This window comes from Onychomys torridus, chromosome 3 (assembly GCF_903995425.1).
Source record: "Onychomys torridus chromosome 3, mOncTor1.1, whole genome shotgun sequence".
Lineage (NCBI taxonomy): Eukaryota > Metazoa > Chordata > Mammalia > Rodentia > Cricetidae > Onychomys > Onychomys torridus.
Window position 1 is genome coordinate 110,516,237 of NC_050445.1, and position 18,353 is coordinate 110,534,589.

The window sequence follows — 18,353 nt, forward strand, 5'->3', positions numbered from 1 at the left end:
AACAAAGGCCGTAGAAGCAAAGACCGCCTAGTGCAGGAAAAGGACCCCAGGCAGAGAAGAACTGGCAGAGCCTCAGAGGAGCAAAAGTTCAGGGAGGGAGGTTGGGTGGCCTGGAACCTGCAGGGCTGGTCAGGGGAGCTGCCTTGAGAGGCAGTGGGGCACAGGGGCTTTACTCCAGCCTGTGACTCACATAGGTTGACGATAAATATGAATAGATGCTCTGATTTTGCAAGAAAACTTAGAAATCTGGAATTGTACACAAAATTTCCTAGTTTTTGTTCTGTTTTTTAGATTTATTTTTCTTTTTAATTATGGTATGTGTGTGTGTGTCTGTGTGTGTCTGTGTGTGCGCGTGCGCTCACACATGCCCATGAGTGCAGTTTCCTTCAGAGTCCAGAGGCTTCCAATCCCCTGGAGCTGGAGTTACAGATGGTTGTGAGCCACCTGGCTTGGTTGCTGAGAGCCAAACCTGGGACTTCTGGAAAAGCAGCACATGCACTTCCTTAACGGCTGAGCGTCTCTCCAGTCCGACTTCCTAGTTTTTAAACAACTGTGTTTATGTTGGTTTGTATTTTTGTTTTGTTTGTTTTTTGAGACAGGGCCTCACGTAGTCCAAGCCTGTCCTCAAGCCCCTGGTCTTCCATTTTTGATCTCCCTGCCTCACCTCTGGAGCGCTGGCGGGGCGGGGCCTGCTCTCAAACCCTGCGCCCCACACTGCGCAGTTGGGCTGCAGGGGCTAGCTTCTTGTTCCATCTCCACCTCAGTGTTGTCAAATGGAGAAAATGATGCTGGTGTTACAGGGCTGGGTAGACAGGAAGTGATTAAATGTACTCATGTCTCCACTGAGTAGTAAGACACTCTCCGTGTACCTGGGACCATCATGCTAGATTTGGGGAGTCACAGCCCAAGGAAAGGTAAGTCTGCACTGGTGCATCTAACAGGACATGGAAAGAGAGAGAAGCAAGCAGGAAACACCTAGAAGCCAGCAATACCAAAGAGAACAAGTAGGGCAGAGGGGAGCTGACATAAGGTAAGGTGACATTCAGATAAGTCCAGAAGGCACTGAGGAGGAGGTATGGCCCCAGGTGGCACGGTGAGGCCAGTTTGAGAAAGCAAACAGCTGTGCAAAAGCCCTTATGGCCAAGGGCTAACAGCAGGATATTGCAGCTGCATAGAGACCAGGGTGAAAGAAGTGGAGTGGGCTAGGGTAGAGGTCCTGTGGACTCTGGCCCGTGTGTCGTCCCCCCAGACAGGACCAGAGGAGGAGCGTGCCTGGGGTTGGCTCCACAAGATCTGCTTGCTGCTGGAGCAGGGGCAGCAGAAAGCCAGGAAAGAGGCTATTGCAGGAGAGGGTGCTGCCACTCGGTGTGGGCCAAGCTGCCTGAGTTCTGGGGCGTGAGTGTCCAGCTAGTCTGGAGGACAGATGGCAGGCAGTCTGGCCTGGGTGCATAGGATGAGAAGCTCAGGGATGTGGGATCGCATACTATGAGAGAGACTGGAGGAGTTAGGGGACATGGCCCCATGCCTCGGACCAACCCCCAATTCCCTGTCGTCTCCCCCCCCCCCCCGCCCCCGCAGCCCCTACTGTGCCCGGACAAGCCACTAGAAACAAGAATAGGTAAATGAGCAGAATTTTCCGTCCGGGTGGTGCCGGGAGACGCCAAGAACAGTACTGTGGGTGGCCTTAGCCTTTTTGAGTGCCAAGCATGGAGAGGGGAGACCTAGAGGTCCCCAGGCCAAGTTCCCAGTGGCGCGAAGGGTCTGGGACACTGGAGACGGTGGTTGGGCTTCACACAGTGCTGAGCCTCCTCTCCCCTCCCCCTCACCACCTGCAGGTCAGTCAGACCCGGGCCTTTGTCCCACCACCCAGCCCCATGCTCCGCATGGTGCCCCCGGAGCAAACACAGCTGAGTGCTGGGCTCGCGTGCCGCTCCCGCCCCCCAAATCTCCGGGGCTGCAGGGCGGAGGCTTAGCAGGCAGCTGCCTGGCTGGCTAGGCTGGACTCACCAAGGCCCCTCGTGCCTTTCCAGTGTGCGCCTTTGTCATGCAGATGACCCGCTGGCTGCTGCCTAGGGGCTGCTCACTTGGGCGACTTCCACTCACAGCTGACCTGGGAGCGGGGGCTTCAGGCTGCAGGGGAGAGTGGTGTTGAGGGACTCCGTGCCCGTTGCCAATGACCAGCCAAATCACTGGGCATCTCTGCACCATGCCTAGAAGAGCTAAGACTTTAGCAGAGGCTGCAAGCACACATGGAGACTAGCCCTGGACCTCCACCCACAGTCACAGCTCAGACCTCAGATTTCTCATGGTGGACCCCTGGGATCCAGTCCCTCCCCAGTCTAGCCTGTGTCTTCCTGTGTGCTTTGAGGGTAAGGGAGAATACAGGGAGTCTGGGCATGGAGAGGGAGGGCTGCCTCCAGTTCTGTCTGTCACAGTCTGTCAGTCTCATGGGCTGCTGGGTGTCTGAGACGAGGGTGTCAGTGAACATAGCACCCAGTCGAGACTGCCAAGGCTCCCCATCCTGTCCCAGCTCGGGTGCTGTGCTGCCCCCTCCCCCCAGGAACAGAGAGTCTCCGTAACAGGCCATCCGGTGGAGACTGGCTGGAAGTCTTGTACAGGCATCAGGTCTGAGTTATCCTGTGGGGAGGGCAGTCCTGCCATGTCACCTGTTGGGGCCCTTCCTCTCCTGGACATTTTCCCCTGTTGGCAGGGAGTAGTGACCATCCAGACTTCTCCTCCCCATCCCACATCCTCAACACTGCCCCCAGCAGATAATGGATGACAGAGCTTCAAGCCAGGAGTGCAGGACAGCACAAAGAGCCCGTATGCTAAGCTAACCTGGTGATGTTGTTACCCACACAGGGGAGACCCTGGTGACTCAGGAGGGATGGGTGGGGAACAGCCAGGTTGCTCAGTATTCCACAGTAGCACAGGGGCTGGAAAGATGACTGATCAGTTAAAAACATTTGCTGCTCTTTCAGAGGACCTAAGTTCAAGTCCCAAGACCTAGGCCTTGTACCTCACAACTGCCTGTAACTCCAGCTCCAGGAAATCTGATACCTCTTTCTGACCTCCACAGGTACCAGCACAAACATGCACATACCCCAGCCCTCCTACATAGACACATAAATAATTGATAAAATAGACCTTCAAAAAACAAACCTGAATACACAGGAGGAGTGGGCAAAGAGACTTCAAAGCCAAGCTCGTCTACCATGAGGACAGAGAAGATGGGGAGTCTTAGTTCAGCCAAGTCCAAGCTGTGTGACCTTGGACCACTGACCCTCACCCTTCTGAACATGGTTTTCTCATATGTTTAAGGAGCGACAATAAGTGAATCGTGACATGAGGCTTCCCCAGTGGAGTGTACACCCTCATGAGTGCAGTAGCCTTGGGAACCTTCTGGTGGCTCCGGGAACCCTCAGAGACAGCCTCCTTCCAGGCCCTTTGCTTTTGCTGGCCCTGGCTGTGGCCAGCTGAATCAGGCTGTCCCTCTGACTCAGGGTGAGCAGTGGGTGGCATGGGGCATTTCTGCTCTACCTCCGGGGCTGTGTGTCAGACTCACTATGCTCTGCCTAGGAAAGGGGGCAAAGCTCTCCATCTCCTCCTGGGCCTGCCGCTGAGCACTGTAGGGCAGGGGTGGGGGCTGTCTCTCATGCCAGGAGGGGCCTCACCTCAGCCAGATCTGGTTTCTAGTAGGACCGGTTTGTCCAGGTAGCCCTCGATGGACAGGGGAGATAAGGCCTACTGCAGGCTGACCAGGCCAGTTAGAGATGCTAGGCAAAGAACGGGGCTAGTCCCAGTCTGAGGCAGAGTTGACCCACACCTTATTCCAACTGCCATCATCAGCTTTGGGGGACCCCTTCCAAGTCCTTCTTCCTGCCTGCAGGAAAAAGAATGACATAAGGAGGTGACCCTGGGGAGAGCCATGTTGGGCTCAAGGTTGTCTGAGCTGGGTGTTAACATGAGGAGGTTCCAAGGCTCTGGAGCTGTAAAGGTTGTTGGAAAGTCCACATTCCAACAGGCACCACCTTGGCTGCCGCCTCTGCAGTGTGGATGTTGACACAGTCGTGAAGGCCACTCTTGGACCTGCAGCCTCTCCTCATCAACAGGGTGTTCTGCTCTGCCCAGGTGTTCCTGCTGGCCTCAGGAGATGGGCGCTCTCCTATGAGGGCCTTGGCCCAGCACCCTGCTTGGGATAACTACCAAGATGGTGGACAACTACTACCAGCTGCCATTTGTGGGGTCTAGACAGAGCTCTGCTCACCCACCCCGCATGCTCACAGGAGTCCTGGCCCTTCCCATATGCTCCCTCATCCTGTGCGGGACCGCAATGTTTCCTGGGCCCTTGACCTTGGATCTGTCCCTGACAGAGGTATAATCTCAAGGTGGGAGGCTGGTAGGATGGGAGAAGGGACCGCATTATTGATCGGTTTCCCTAGGCCAGGTGACTGTTGTGCTTCCTCTAGATCCTACGCTATCAAGAAAAGCAGCAGAACTTGAGCAAGGGACTCTCTTGCTGGAAATTTCTTTGGGAAGTGACCCCGGGGAAAGGACTGAGCAACAGGGGCAGAACAGGCAGGAGGAGGTAGCACTGACCATGCAGGACGACGACCCCACAGGCAGAGGCTCTGCCCCATGGGCGGCTAATTTCCTTGGACTCCTAGGGTACATGGTGGTAAACAGATCTTGAAGGTGGTCTTCACAATATGCCTGTGGAGCGCAGGGTATGAAGCCAGCTAGACTACCATGGGCTTTAGTGCAGAGCTGATCACATGGTCCCCATGACCCATGGCTGGTAGCAATAGGTCAAGAGAGCTTAGTGTGGGGCAGAGATGTCAATGCAGCCCTTGACATGACTTGCTGTATAAGAATAGAAAATGGGAGTATAGTGGGGCCAGAGGACAGGAGGCGGATGGGGGAAGAGCAGCCAGTGGAAGGAGGGGCATGTGTGCCATGCAGGGCCAGGAGGGAAGCAATGGGATGGGCGAGTGGAGGGATGGGTGTGGCAAGGGTGTTTTCTGTGCCTCTGCGGAAGGAAACAGTAAAAAGGGACCCATCCAAAGATGGCCCAGGGAAGACTCTCAGGAATCTGGGCTGTGGCTGCCCTAGGTGTCTCTCCTGGCCTGGAGCAGATGACATTTGGGAACAGGGCTGGGGAAGGTATGTGAATGAAGTGGAGGGGCTGGGCGCAGCTCTGGATTTGTTGCCTTGCACGTGAGAGCTGCTCCACGTGAGTGATTTGGGATTCCCTAGGAATAACCCAGCCTAGGAAGGGATGTCTAGCCCACGCCAGCACAGCCCCAGATGTCAGCGCAACCAACGAAGCCCATCCCCACCCAACTCCACCACGGGCTGTGGCTGAGCCCATTTGTCCAGAGCCCAGCCTTGACCTTGGTTTCTGATGTGACAAAAAGTGGTATGAACCACAGCCCTTCTCTTAAGCTGGGGCCATCTCTCACTTCTCCCACTCTCCCTTGGTCTCTAGGTAGCTACTCTGGGTGGTCAGCCAATCAGACAACAGGGCTTCCTGGGGCCAAGCCTCAGCTGCCCTACCTTTCCCAGTCAAGGTGCCCATTTGTCACTAAGTATGAAGCCTGAGAGCTCCGTGGGTTCTGGACGTTGTCTTCTTGCCCCACAATGACAGCAGTCCTGTCCTGTCACAGTGGTCAGTACACACACACATGCTGCGGGGGGCTGGGCTGCCCCACTGTGGGCCTCTCAAGACCAGTCCAGATCTAGGTCCCTTTGCCTCACCTGACAGATGGCCTTGGCACTCATTGGCCTGCTGGCCACCTGTAGGTCCCTCATGTTTGGGAGTCACCCCTGAAACAGCAGCCTGGCCTTGAGCTGTGGGCGTGTTCACTGCCACTTCCTACCATGGCTGCCAGCGGGCTGTGTGCAATATCTCACAACTGTTTCTCCAGCGTGGTTACCAACAAAGCTTCCTGCAAAGACACTACTTGTTTGGTACCCAACTCAAAACTGGCTGAGTCCATCCCCCACAGGGGACATTTGCTGTATCAACACTAGGCAGCCCCCAAGACCAGGACCTCTGCCTTTTGGCAAGTGGAATAGGGTGGTTTCTCTTCCCACAGAGCTTTCCCAGTGTGCCCTGGACCTGAGGACCTCACATTGTTCGCCTGGGACATGACACATGTGTTACGATGGCATATGCCACAGCTGCTTCCTAGCCCAACTGGCATGATATCATCGATGGAATGGACAGTGTGGCCTCTTAGGCCCACGAGGGCTCATCTTTCTCAGTGTCGCATGAAGCTCTCTGGGCTAGGCCTTTGTGGTGGTGGTCAGTGGAGACCACCTTCTGTCTCTAACCAGGTTCATCCTACCCTCCTCCAAGAGGCGAGGGCAGCCGGCCCTGAGCACAAGCGGGAGAGGATTTATTGTTCGTTCGTGATTAACAGTGGTATAAAACAGCTTTAAGGAGATTGCCACACAAGAGCTAAAGGAAACAAGTGTGAATTCTGTCAGCTGAGAACCATTGCAGGCCTGACAAGGACTACCGTTCTGCAAAGTGCTAACTGCAAAGCACTCGGAGGGCCTCAAGGTGCCAACCAAGAATGGGTCTAAGTGTTAGCAGTGGGTCTCCTAAGCTGTGAGTCTCATCTAAGGCAGGAGTCCAGATCTAGAGATGAGCCACCATGGATTAAGCATGGATTTCTCAACAAATACAGGACAGCAGAAATAAACACTCCACCTTCTCCTATGTCCTCATCCTCAGAGTGGCCTTGGTCCACTGGAAGAAGACATATTTCATGTGTAGCACGTGGTGAACAAAGTTGCCACTATGAAGCAAGGGCTTATGAGAAACTAACTCTGCTGGGGTCAGGGCCAGGATCCTGGGACACAAGATGTTTTAGCTGCACCCCAACGTAGGCATGCAAATTAAGGCAGAATAAGAACATTATTGGGGGGGGGGGCACATGCCCTTAATCCCAGCACTCAGGAAGCAGAGGCAAACAGATCTCTGAGTTTGAGGCCAGCCTGGTCTACATAGTGAGTTCCAGGACAGCCAGGGCCATGTAGAGAGACCCTATCTCAGAAACAAACAACAAAGCATTATTGGTAGGAGGCACAATATCGCAAGGGCCCTAGGGCAAGCAGATGGGGCCATTAGAGACTCTGTAAGGTTTTCTGCACAGGGACCAGGTGAGAGATGGGAATGGAATGCCAGGGATTTTATCTTCCAGCCTGTAAATGCAGAGTAAGGAGTTTGGATGTTTCTTTTCTGAGCTCTGTGGAAAGCCATTGGAGGGTTTTAAGCAGGGCAAAAACCTAGTGTGAGTCACATTTGGCCCCGGAGGTCAGGAACAAAGGTGAAAACAGAAAGCCCCACTAGGAGGTGTTTGTGTGGCACAGATGAAGGCAATGAATGGTTGCCTGGAGCCCAGTGCCAGGGTCAGGCAGGGGCCTTCCTAAACTTCATGGACTCAGGCCCAGCCCAGTCTCTCTAGCTAAGCCTGGTTTCTTGCCTACCTAGCTGCGAGAGAGTTTGGCCATGTGACCTTGTTTGGGAGACTTTGTACTGAGGAAGAAAGAACCTAGAGACGGCGTGAAGCAGCTTTACCACGGTGACAATTTGGGCTTCTCAATGATGAGCACTGCACACGCACGGTGCACATACACACATGTAGACAAAACATACACATAAAATGAAACAAATAGCCGGGCGGTGGTGGCGCACGCCTTTAATCCCAGCACTCGGGAGGCAGAGGCAGGCGGATCTCTGTGAGTTCGAGGCCAGCCTGGGCTACAGAGTGAGTTCCAGGAAAGGCTCTAAAGCTACACAGAGAAACCCTGTCTCGAAAAACAACAAAAAACAAAACAACAACAACAACAACAAAGAAACAAATACATCTAAAACTGTTTTATTTATCGTAGGGCACACATATCGAACATGCCTGGAGGTCAGAAGGCAAGTTACAGGAATTGGGTCTCTCTTCTCACCATGTGGGTCCTGGGCATCAAACTCATGTGGTTAGGTTGGGTGGCAGACGTCTTTGCCCCCATGTCAGCAGCCCCTGCTGTCTTCTTGTGGTCACAGTTGTGTACACCATGGTTGTCTGGTTCTGAAATCCTCCTTGAAAGTCAGTGGCTTACAGCAATGATAATGGATGTGGTTAACTCGTGTTTCTTGGGTCAGGAATCTAGGAGCATTGTGGCTGGGTGCTGACACAGGGTATCCCATGAGGTTTCTATTAGCTTCCCATTACTGTAACATAATACCTGAGACAGTGAAACTTAAAAAGAAGGGAGGTCTATTGCCTCAGAGTTGTAGAGATTTGGGACTATGGTCCCTGGGCCCTGGGCCCTGGGCTTGGAACCTGTAGAAGGCAGTACATGAAAATGAGAGCTAAAGGCAGAGGGAACTGCTGCCCCCATGACAGGAACCAGAAAATGAGAGGACCAGAGAGCCAGAGTTTCTACTCAAGACACACCCACAGTGAGCTGGAAGCACTTCCTCATAAAGGTCCCACTGCCTCCCAGTAGCACCACTCTGGGCCCTTCTGGAACATTCCAGACCATCTAGAGCAAGGTTGCTTCCAAGATGCCAACTGTCGTTATTTTGAGGTGGGGTTGGGGCTGGGGCCTGGCTGAGATGGCATGCTCACCCCTGGCCCATGGAAGCAGGCTGTTGGTGAAGGTGACTCTTACCTCCTGGACCTCCCCTGGTCTTTTGACACAGAGTCTCTAGTAAGGCCACCATGCCTGCTGACCCAGTCTCCAAAGCTAGGCTCTGCCATGACCAAACCACCCTGGGGAAGAAAGGCCTCAGTCTCAGACCCTTTGAGTGGAGGTCACGCAGGGACATCTAGCAGTCACTAGAGGGGGCTTCCCCCTCCTTGTTGGCCCCAGGGTGATGGAGGCCAGCAGGAGCAAGCCATGCCTTGGGCAGATCAGCCTGAGTGGATTCATCAGCACTAACAGCCCAGGACCCTGCCAGACCCTCTCACCTGCCTGTCTTCCTCTGTCTTCCTCATCCACTTGGAACTCCCCAAGTCCTAGCTCATCCTCAGCAAATGATCCCATCTCCAACTTTGCAGGAAAAAAAAAATAGACACTACAGAAATACCTCATCTTCCTGTGACCAAACACCGAGTGTGTGTGTGTGTGTGCCCTCCCTGCAACTTCAGTACAGGAGTTAAATGTGGTCCAAGAGTAACAGTCTCCAGCAGTTGGACCTCCCACCTCCCCAAGGACCCAGCAGCTTCTTTCTCACTCTCCCCTGCCTAGGCCCCTCTCTCAAGCATGCTCCTTTTACCTCAGTGCGCCTGAAGCTCCCCCGCCTGCTTCTCTCCGACTGCCCTCCCTCTCCTCTGTGGTGGAGAGTTCAAATCTTCCCCTTCTCCACTGTGTCTCTAAATTCCACATCCCACTAGAAGCAGGTCAGAGGTCACACTCCCTCAACAGGAGCTAGGAATGGGTGCCTCGTTGTGCCAGCGACCTGCACTCCTGCGTGGGAGGCGCCCACCTGTGTCAGAGGAAGGCAGTGTGGATATCAGACAGATGCCAGCCATCCCAATGTCTCCAAAGGGGGCTGGAACCCTCCAGAAGACAATTCTGGACACAGCAGGGACTGTCTCGTTGTGCTACCAATAATAAGTAAAAGCAAAGCCTGACCACCAAGCCTGCCTTGTCCATGGATTGTTTCACAAAGTGAGTAGCTGACAGCAGCTGAGGATGTCCTTTCCAGCAGAATTCCAGATTATGACACAGGAAGGATCGATGTCACCACCGTGTGGGCCCCTGACTGTAGAACTTGGCACAGTTATCAGTGACGGCCAAGGTCGAGGGTGAGAAGCAGATGGTTAACTTGATGGGTGGACCACACTGGGAGCCCTTGATGCCAGTACTGACCCTTAAATCTATCAAAAGATGTGACCAGCCATCAGGTGACCCCACAAAGATGCTGTAGTAGACGCGCACCACCCCGTGAAAGCTTTTTACCTCCATCGGAGTTGATGCCTACCTGCAGTAGCTGCTGACATCACAGAACACGTAGAGATGGTTCCCACAGAATGCTCAGTCCCTGACCAGCAAAGACGAGCTGGGGCACAGCTGTTGACAGTGGCTGAGTGACAGCTGAGCCCTGTGGGTACTCATCTAACACCAATGAGTCTGCCAGCCCTCCAGAGGAGAGCCACCCATAGATAGTAAGACCAGGGGCCAAACTGTGGTGGGAACAGCCTGGGGCAAGCCACAAGTACAAAAACTCTGCAGTGGGTGGCCATAAACCAGCCTTTCCCAGCCAGCAACCACATTGGCCGATAAGCCTAATTAATAATTAACTTTTTAATTAAATATCAATTTAAAGTAACACGTGTGCTGTCTCTCACAGTGAATGCCTTGGCCTTCCTTTCCTAGAGAGGCTGTTGAGGTCAGGGGGTGTCAGGATCCTGTGGCAGAGGGGTTTGAGGAGAGAGCTGGAAGTTGCTGTGGCAAGAAGGTGCCCATGGCCTCCTTCACCCGTGGCCACAGGGATTCTGGACCCAACGGCACCTCCCCAACCACACAGGGCAGAGCTCTCTCTCTATACCTCCAAGCCTCTTCTACTCACCCTGTGCCAGGCAAGCTAGAGTCAGGATGGAATCTGTCACTACCCTTGGTGAGTAGACTGGGCCCAGGCAGATGGACAGAGAGCCAGGGTGGATGGTCCCCAAAAAGAAGAAATGGGTAACCAATGGCATGGGGGTGGGAGTTCTGGCTGGTCTGGCTGGGGAGGGCCAGGTAATAGCTCCTGGGTGGGATCCAAGAGGCAGAGGACCCCATGCAGCCTTGGTGTTTAGAGAACATGGCTGCACCCTAGCCACCAACTCAGATCCTACAAACTACTCCAGGGGTTTCCTGACCGGCTGCTTGGGTGACCGCAGGCGTAACCACGGCGCCTGGGGGCTTGAGAGGCTGGCGGTGCCAGGTTCCTGCTTTGGGGTGTAACAGCACAGTGTGGTCGGCGGGCAGGTGGCCCCGGACAGCGCTGCCCAGAGCCCATGCTACATAGCTTATGGAGCGGAACCTGTCCCAGGGACAAGCCAAAGGGAACCAGGGCCTGAAACACAGGAGGCAGTTCAGTCAGGGGATCTGCTAAAGGGGGGGGGGGGCGCTTAGGCTATCTGAGCTTGGGTGGTCTCTAGCCCAAGGTGCAAATGTACTGTGGTGGATCTGTGGCATATGGGAGGGACTCGAGGGGCAGCCACATCCACCTGGCTGTCTGAGCCTACAGAAGACACTTTCCTGGAGTGGGTGGTCGTCCTTGTCATACAGTATACCCATAAGGGGGTTCACTGCTGTGACCAAGGCCCCAAGACAAGGGACACGGCCTTTGAGAGTGTCCGCTGGAGTGTTCCCAGAGCCAGGGAGAGAGAGAACAAACAAGTATAGGAACAGGGGTCACAGAGGAAGGGACAAGCCTGTGGTCTCCACCAGAAAGACAAAGGCACTCCATCAAGGGCTGTATGGGCTGCTGGCTTCATCCTGGTTGGTGTCAACCCCCTGCCTGAGTGAGGCTGCCAGGCCCACACCACATAGGACCTCCTTCCAGCCCTGCTCCCAGCCAACCACCTTCTGGCCTGGCCTGTGCTCTGTGCCCAGACAGGACAATCCTCCTGCCCTTAGATCCACTCAGGGGACCTGCACTTGCCCAGGTCCTGCCCCACGCCAGGCATTCAGTGTCCTCTCTCTGTCACCTAGAAAATGGGCCCCTTGGGTGTAGAGCCAATGGAGAAGATGGGGATGAACTGGTCGCTCCACCAGCTCTTCTGTGTGGTCCTGTGGGGAGAGGAGGTGAATAATATCCCCCACAAAGATGCTTCTGCCCTGGTCCTCCACAGGACAAAGGGACTCTCCAGGGAAGACTAGATGAAGGACTCAGGTTGGGAGATGGCTGTGGGTGCTCAGTGGCACCCCCAGGGCCCTGTAAGAGGCAGGCAGGACGGACAAGAGTTGTAGAGCCCCAAGGATGCTGGCTGCCAGTTCTGAAGCTGGAAGAGGCCAGGACAGACCCCCTAGACCCTGGGAGAGCCAGGCTGACAGCACCGCTGTGGACCGACACAGGGTAAGTTTGTCTCACTGGAAGCACCAAGGTTGCCGGTTTTTGTCACAGAAACAATGGAAGGCAAACAGTCTGCCTTGGTCCCACAGGCTCTGAAGCTGGGGATCCAGCCCCCTCCAGACAGGGACTAACTCAGGACTGCCCTTATCATCCCAGCCCCTCTGGAGGCTGGCTGAGGCAGGAGGCTGACTTGCGCCAAGAGCTCATGATCAGTCCAGGCAACATAGCAAGACACTCTTTCAAAAGATTTTTTTTTAACCAAAAACCAAAAAGTTTGATAAGAAAAGTTATGGATGTACACGAGTCTTCCGTCCATTAGCCAGCCAGCTGTTCCCAGTGCAGCTCTGGTACAGAGTGGGGTGGGGGTGCACACTGTGGCTGTTCTAGTTCATGCTCTTTTGTATGCTTTGATGTTGCCAGGGGTATGAGCTGGGACATTCCAGCCTCACCATGGCTTCAACTCAGGAACCACCAAGCATGGGAGCGGCTGTGACACCACCCCACCATTAATGAGGACCGGTTCCAACTCTGCCCAGCCTGGGGAGGGGTCAGTATTCCCCAGACACTGAGACTCACGATCCTCTATGGCCCACATTGGAAAGGAGAGGGAGGGCGAGGCCAGTCCTCCTGGTAACTAAACAATGGGTATGGTTCCGCCCAGCCGCCAGATCCAGGTCCAGACAGGATGTGGGATGGTGGGTGCCAGGGGGCCGGGGAGGGGACAGACCGGTGTCTAGTGGAGACAGTGTCAGTTTGGAAGGATGGAGAAGCTCTGGAGGTGGGTGATGAGGACAGCAGCAGGACCCTGGATGGGTTTCAAGCCACTGCCCTGCACCTTGAAAAACAGTGAAGTGGTCAATTTTACGTTGCATGTACTTTTCCACAATTAAGATAACAGAGGAGAGAGCTGGCCCTGTGTGAGGCGGAGGCTGCCACAGAGAGCAGAAGGGACGCCCAGGAATTGCTGAGATGGAACTGCCCCCACTCCAGCTTATATTATGGTGGAACGTTCTAGGTCTTCGGTTCGAGGGCAGAGCAGAGGCAAGACTTCGGTTTCATTCCAACCCCTTCCCTTGCACAGCCCTCAGCGGTTGACAGTCTCGGCTGCATGAGTGCCGAGGCCCTCTGCGTAATCTTTTCTGGGAGATGACTGACAGTCCCACCCTGCAGGGTGCGTAAGAGAGATGCTTGAGGTTGGATGGTAGTTGGCAGACACAGCACACCACAGGGTACTCGGCACCGTACCTCCATTGGCAAAACACAGTCTCTATCACCGTGGTAATGTTGATGGTGCGGTAGAAGCTTCTGGAGGGAAACAGTCGGGCTCCTGGCTGAGCCGAGCTGCCAGGGGTGTGTCGACTTGTCACAGCAGACAGACTGACTGGGGTCTCTAGCACCACTTATCACCCTGCCCCAGGGTCCTCCTGGACCAGTAGGAACACTTTTGGCCCCGTGGCAGGCTGGCTTCATAGTCAGGCTGTGGGTGACCAAGCATGCTCGTCCCCAGTCACCTGTGTGGCAGCCACTGGCCTTGCTGGAATCCTGCTCAGCCCTCCATTCTGCAGGGTCCCTCCTGTCCCTCTGCCTCTCCTCCATCTCCCTGTTCTCTCTGACTCTGTCTGATCTCAGTCTTTCTGCAGTCCCACCACCCACACCCCCTCAGCTCACTCCCTTATCTGGGTCCCGCACAATCCAGGGAGCCCATCCCCATGACAACAGGGCAGATGGCCCTGTGATAGTGGCTCTCCCTCCCACCATGGCTCAATCCGTCTTTGAAATTAAATCAGCTGTGATAACATCAAGGGCCAGAGGGAGGGGAGGCTGCCTGTGCCCCACCCACCCGGCTTGCTCAGGGGAGGGGATCAGGGGGCAGAGCAGCTCAAAGTGTGGTCATGTGACCTTGGCCTGGTCTCTTGCCCCTGGAGCCTCAGTCTCTCCATCTATAAAACAGGCTGATCATATTTATGGCTTAGGTTAGTGGAAAGCTTGGGAACAATGGGCAAGCCTGATGTCCTTCAGCCCACACAGACCCTTAGCCCTCTGAAAGCCTACCTAGCCAGGCCTCGGGACACAGAGAAACCAGTTTCCCAGAGCAGAGGCTGCAGGTTGTTCTCATGGGCCTCACCGCCAAGGCCATGGTATCCTACGTGTAACATATTCTATGATACCACGTCAGTGTTGTGTATTCTCTCCAACATGGTTGGGCCTTTTTGGACCATCAGAACCCCTGTAGGACACAGCAGTTGGGGAGTGGCGAATAGAGAGAGCCTGAAAGGGCTTTTGAGACTGGAAAAGCTGGATGGATGAATTGGAGTTGAGAGTCCAAACAGGGTTACACTATGCAGAAGCTGGGAAGCGGGAGAGAGCAGAGGACTGAGGTGGGGCTGCAAGGGACCTAGGGAGGAAGGGGGCTGTGACAGAGGGTATAGCCTATGCAAATGTCCTGAGGCAGGAGTGTGCTGGGTGCAGGCAGTCAAGAGGCTGGTGAGGCTGGAGCAAAGCAAAGGAGGCAGGTGATTCCTGGCCTCACAGGAGTGGTGAGGGATGGTGGCTTCTCTCAGTGAGCATCTCAAAATGCCCTTGACTTTCACTTTCAGGTTTTTAGAAACTCCTCTGGCTATGGGGTGAGATCAACAAACAGGACAGGGAAAGGGTGGGATGTCCAGGTAGACAGGATGGGAAGCAGCTGGGGACAGCAGGAAAAAGTTATACATCATCCCCAGATCCTGACACACCACAGGACAGGGCAGCCAGGGTCCATGGTTAGCAAGTCTCCACATGAGCCCCTTTCGGAGAGGTAAGACTCAGGTGGGGCATGGGCAGCCAGTCCCCACTCTAGACTCAGAAGGGCTCTAGGAGACATTTATCTTGGGCAGAATGCCCTGCCCAGAGAGGTTTGTTGAGGCCACCTGGGAGATAACAGAGAGTGGGCTTTTTAGGAGGAATTTAGTGAACCAGAAAGAGACTAGCAGGCTTTACTTCCCACACAGGTGAACCTTGAAATGGGATTCTCACAGAAGATCCAAAATGGACACTGCCTATGGCTCTCAGGAAGTATGGCCCACCAGAGAGGACAGTGTGATGCCAAACAATATTATGGGGAGAACAAAGGGCACTGAACCAGTTTAAGATTCTGGTCTATTTCCCTGAGCGTCCCTCTACACTGTGGTATCCCACCAGGTCCCACAGCCTGCAGGGCCTCAGATCTCCCATTTGCAGAATGGGCAAAAAATGTTGCTGGGACCCAGGGTTGAGGACTCAAGGCTGTCCTAGGGGAGGGTTGGGAATGCCATATCATGTCTGTGCTGGAGAGAGAGAGGACACAGGGTGAGACTCAGGAAGTGAACAGCCAGTGGTCCCTGGCACCAAGATTCTTGGGATACTGGAATCCCTGAGTCTGGCAAGCTCCCAGATTTCCTCTGGGCACCCAACTGGAGTGTGTGGCTGTTTGGGGCTGCTAGGCTGTAATTGGATTTGCCCAGCAGCTGTCTGCCCTAAGCAGCCCACTTGAGGCAGCCGTAGCTGGTCAGTGATCAGAGACATTAGCAGGTCAACGGGAGCAGAGGTCAGGTGGTTGGTGCCATGGGGACTTTGATAAAGTTAGTCCCCAAGAAGGGCTGGGAGCTTGGTCTCTGCCTTCTGTGTGCCCCAGCTCCCTTGCCCTAACACAGTAACATGGTTAGCTGTGTCCAGCTGCCGGCTGCCTGAGGACCTCGGAGGCATATTCCAGGGAACCGGAGCCCAGGCCAGGCCTCAGGGTCAACAGCTTCTGGCCACCACACTTGCAGCACTTGGCTGGCCCTGGATATCTTGGGGTGATACCTAGCTTCCTAGAACAGGAAGAAGATTCCTTGGCCCACCTCCCAGTGGCCTGAACCCCTCCCCAAATGGTCCTCTTCCTAGTATTGTGTGGAGAAATGGGGACTAGTCCTCCCCTGGTTCCCTCAGTTAACCAGGCTCCCTTAAGGCCTCCTGGCCGTCACTGCTCCCTCGTGAGCACCAGAACACCCCTTTGGCCTGTTGTCCTCCCAGAACTCTGAAATGTACCTCCTTCCTCTCCACACCCCCAGGCTGGGCCCCTTCCGAAGCTGGAGTTTCCACAGGAGCAATGTCTGCTCAGCTCATCCACTCAGTGCTCATAGGATCTGTCCCTTACCTGAGGGGTACACTCTGCAACAAGCCAGGGTGAACCCTGGAGTCCTTAGTGGTTGCTGCTGCAGCCCTCAGGAAGCAAGCACCCGCCAGTGCGCGCCTGCCATTGCCCTCCTGTGGTAATAATCACCGTGGCGGCCACTGTTAAAGGCTGGTCCCTCGGCTCTAAGCCCAGGACGGAGCGCCGGCTCAGCTGCCTGTCAGGTGCATACCTTTCCCTTTACCTCAGTTTTCTCTTCCATGATATGGAGTCGAGAACCCCGACATGTGAAAGTTGGGGTGTTCCACGAAGTTGCTCATACTCCCTTCACTTGTCTCTTCCTGTTCTCCCAACAGGGCAGCCTGTCCCTGCCCGGGTGCTCTTCACATGCTGTTCCCACCACCTAGAATGTCCTTCTTGAGTGTCAACACCTCAGAAGATCTTTCCAAGAGACCTGGCCCAGAGCAGGAGTAGGGAAGGTTGAAAGCAGTGTGGGAGCGAGAGACACGTGGTTCTGGAAGGCTGCTCCGCTGTAAGTGAGTAAGGAAAGGTGGGAATTGAGCGGGAGCACCTGTGAGGATGGCGGCCATCCTGGAGAAGGGACATGGAAAGAGCGGGTGAGGCAGGACATGAGGATGGCAGAAGGGGCAGGTGACAGAGATTAACAGCCACCTGAAGACCTGGCCTAGGCTTCCTGTGGGAAACAGCTGGTGCTGGGCAAGGAGACCTCAAGCTCCTGAGTGTATCTGTAGAATTGTGGCAGCCACACGGTGGGCCTACGATGACACACCCATCCCTGAGGATGGGAGAGGTATCTACACAAACTCACTTAGCATATTTATTAAGCACTAGTTTGCGACTACTGTGGCCCCCTATGATGGTGACTGGCCCAGGGTCTGGCTGGGTGGCTCTCACTTGGTGTCCACCCGCATGAGCTTCTCCTTGCCATTGACAGTTACTGACCGGAGCTTTCCATCCTCCTCCACCTCCACACGCTCCTGGCCGTTCTCAACGATGCGCTTGGTGGTCACCTTGTGGCCATTCACCATCTCCGTGGAGGACATCACTGACTTGAACCCCGAGTTGCCCGAACTGGAGCCACCGATGGAAGTGGACGAGAAGGTGGCGCGGGTGCCCGCACCACGGCCCAGGGTATTGAAGCACGAAAAGGCCTCCATGAAGGCTGGCAACTCACCGAAGCCCGAAGAGAAGGCCCCACGTAAACCATAGGACCGGCCACGGTCGCTGAATGGGGTGTCCCAGAAATCAAAGGAGAAAGGGTCTGCTCCCCCAAAGAACTCACGGAAGATATCCTCAGGATTGCGGAAGGGATAACCAGCACCGAAGGGACTGCCGTGGGGCACGTTGCCACCGCCGCCGCTGGCCCGCCAGCTGTCACAGCCTGCCCGGTCGTACACAGAGCGCTTTTTAGAGTCTGACAAGACCTCATATGCCTCAGACACCTGCTTGAACTTCTTCTCAGCCTCCTCCTTGTTGTCAGGGTTCTTGTCGGGGTGCCAACGCAAAGCCAGCTTTCGGTACGCCTTCTTGATGTCCTCAGCGGAGGCACTGGACTGTACACCTAACACTTCATAGTAGTTGGCCATGGTAAGGGTGGAGGGGTCTTGACTAGGAGGGCTGAGGAGGGCTGAGGAGGGCTGAGGCAAGTGGCTGGGGTCCTCCCTTGGGTGGGGGACTTGCTGGAATCTGCTGGCTCTGGGTGGCGAGAATTTAGCTTTTCATCCTCCTGGTTCTAAGGGACAGGTGGAGCCTCCACTGAGAGGGGTGGGGGGTAGGGGACAGTGCCGCTCTGGGCTAGGCCCAGGTGGCCCCTTCCAAGCTGGGGCCAGGGCCCTTTGTGACATAAGCACTGAGCAGCAAGTTCCCCCCACCCCCTCTGCCAAGCTCTACACATCACAGGGCTGTGGGGGAGGCTGACCACTGTGGAAGACCTGGAGCGTGAGCCTGGCTACACAGAGGCTTGTTTGCTGGGTTCCCTGAGAGCCAAGGTGGAAAGGGAGGTCTGCTGTGGGATTGGGCCAATGGCACCACAGTTAAATGTCAGTGGTCGAGAAGAGCAAGGACTTCCTGGGATCTGTCCTCTGAGCCGTCTGGGTGGCTGTGATGGGTTGAAGAAGCTCCAAGCAACGT

General features: G+C 55.0%; 1 protein-coding gene across 1 annotated transcript; it reads right to left on the reverse strand.

Annotated features, from left to right (window-relative positions):
• Nucleotides 1-17,113: 17,113 nt before the first annotated feature.
• On the reverse strand, nt 17,114-17,809 carry Dnajb8 (DnaJ heat shock protein family (Hsp40) member B8). The gene has a single exon (XM_036180327.1). The coding sequence runs from the start codon at nt 17,807-17,809 to the stop codon at nt 17,114-17,116; it is 696 nt and encodes a 231-aa protein (XP_036036220.1).
• Nucleotides 17,810-18,353: the final 544 nt, after the last annotated feature.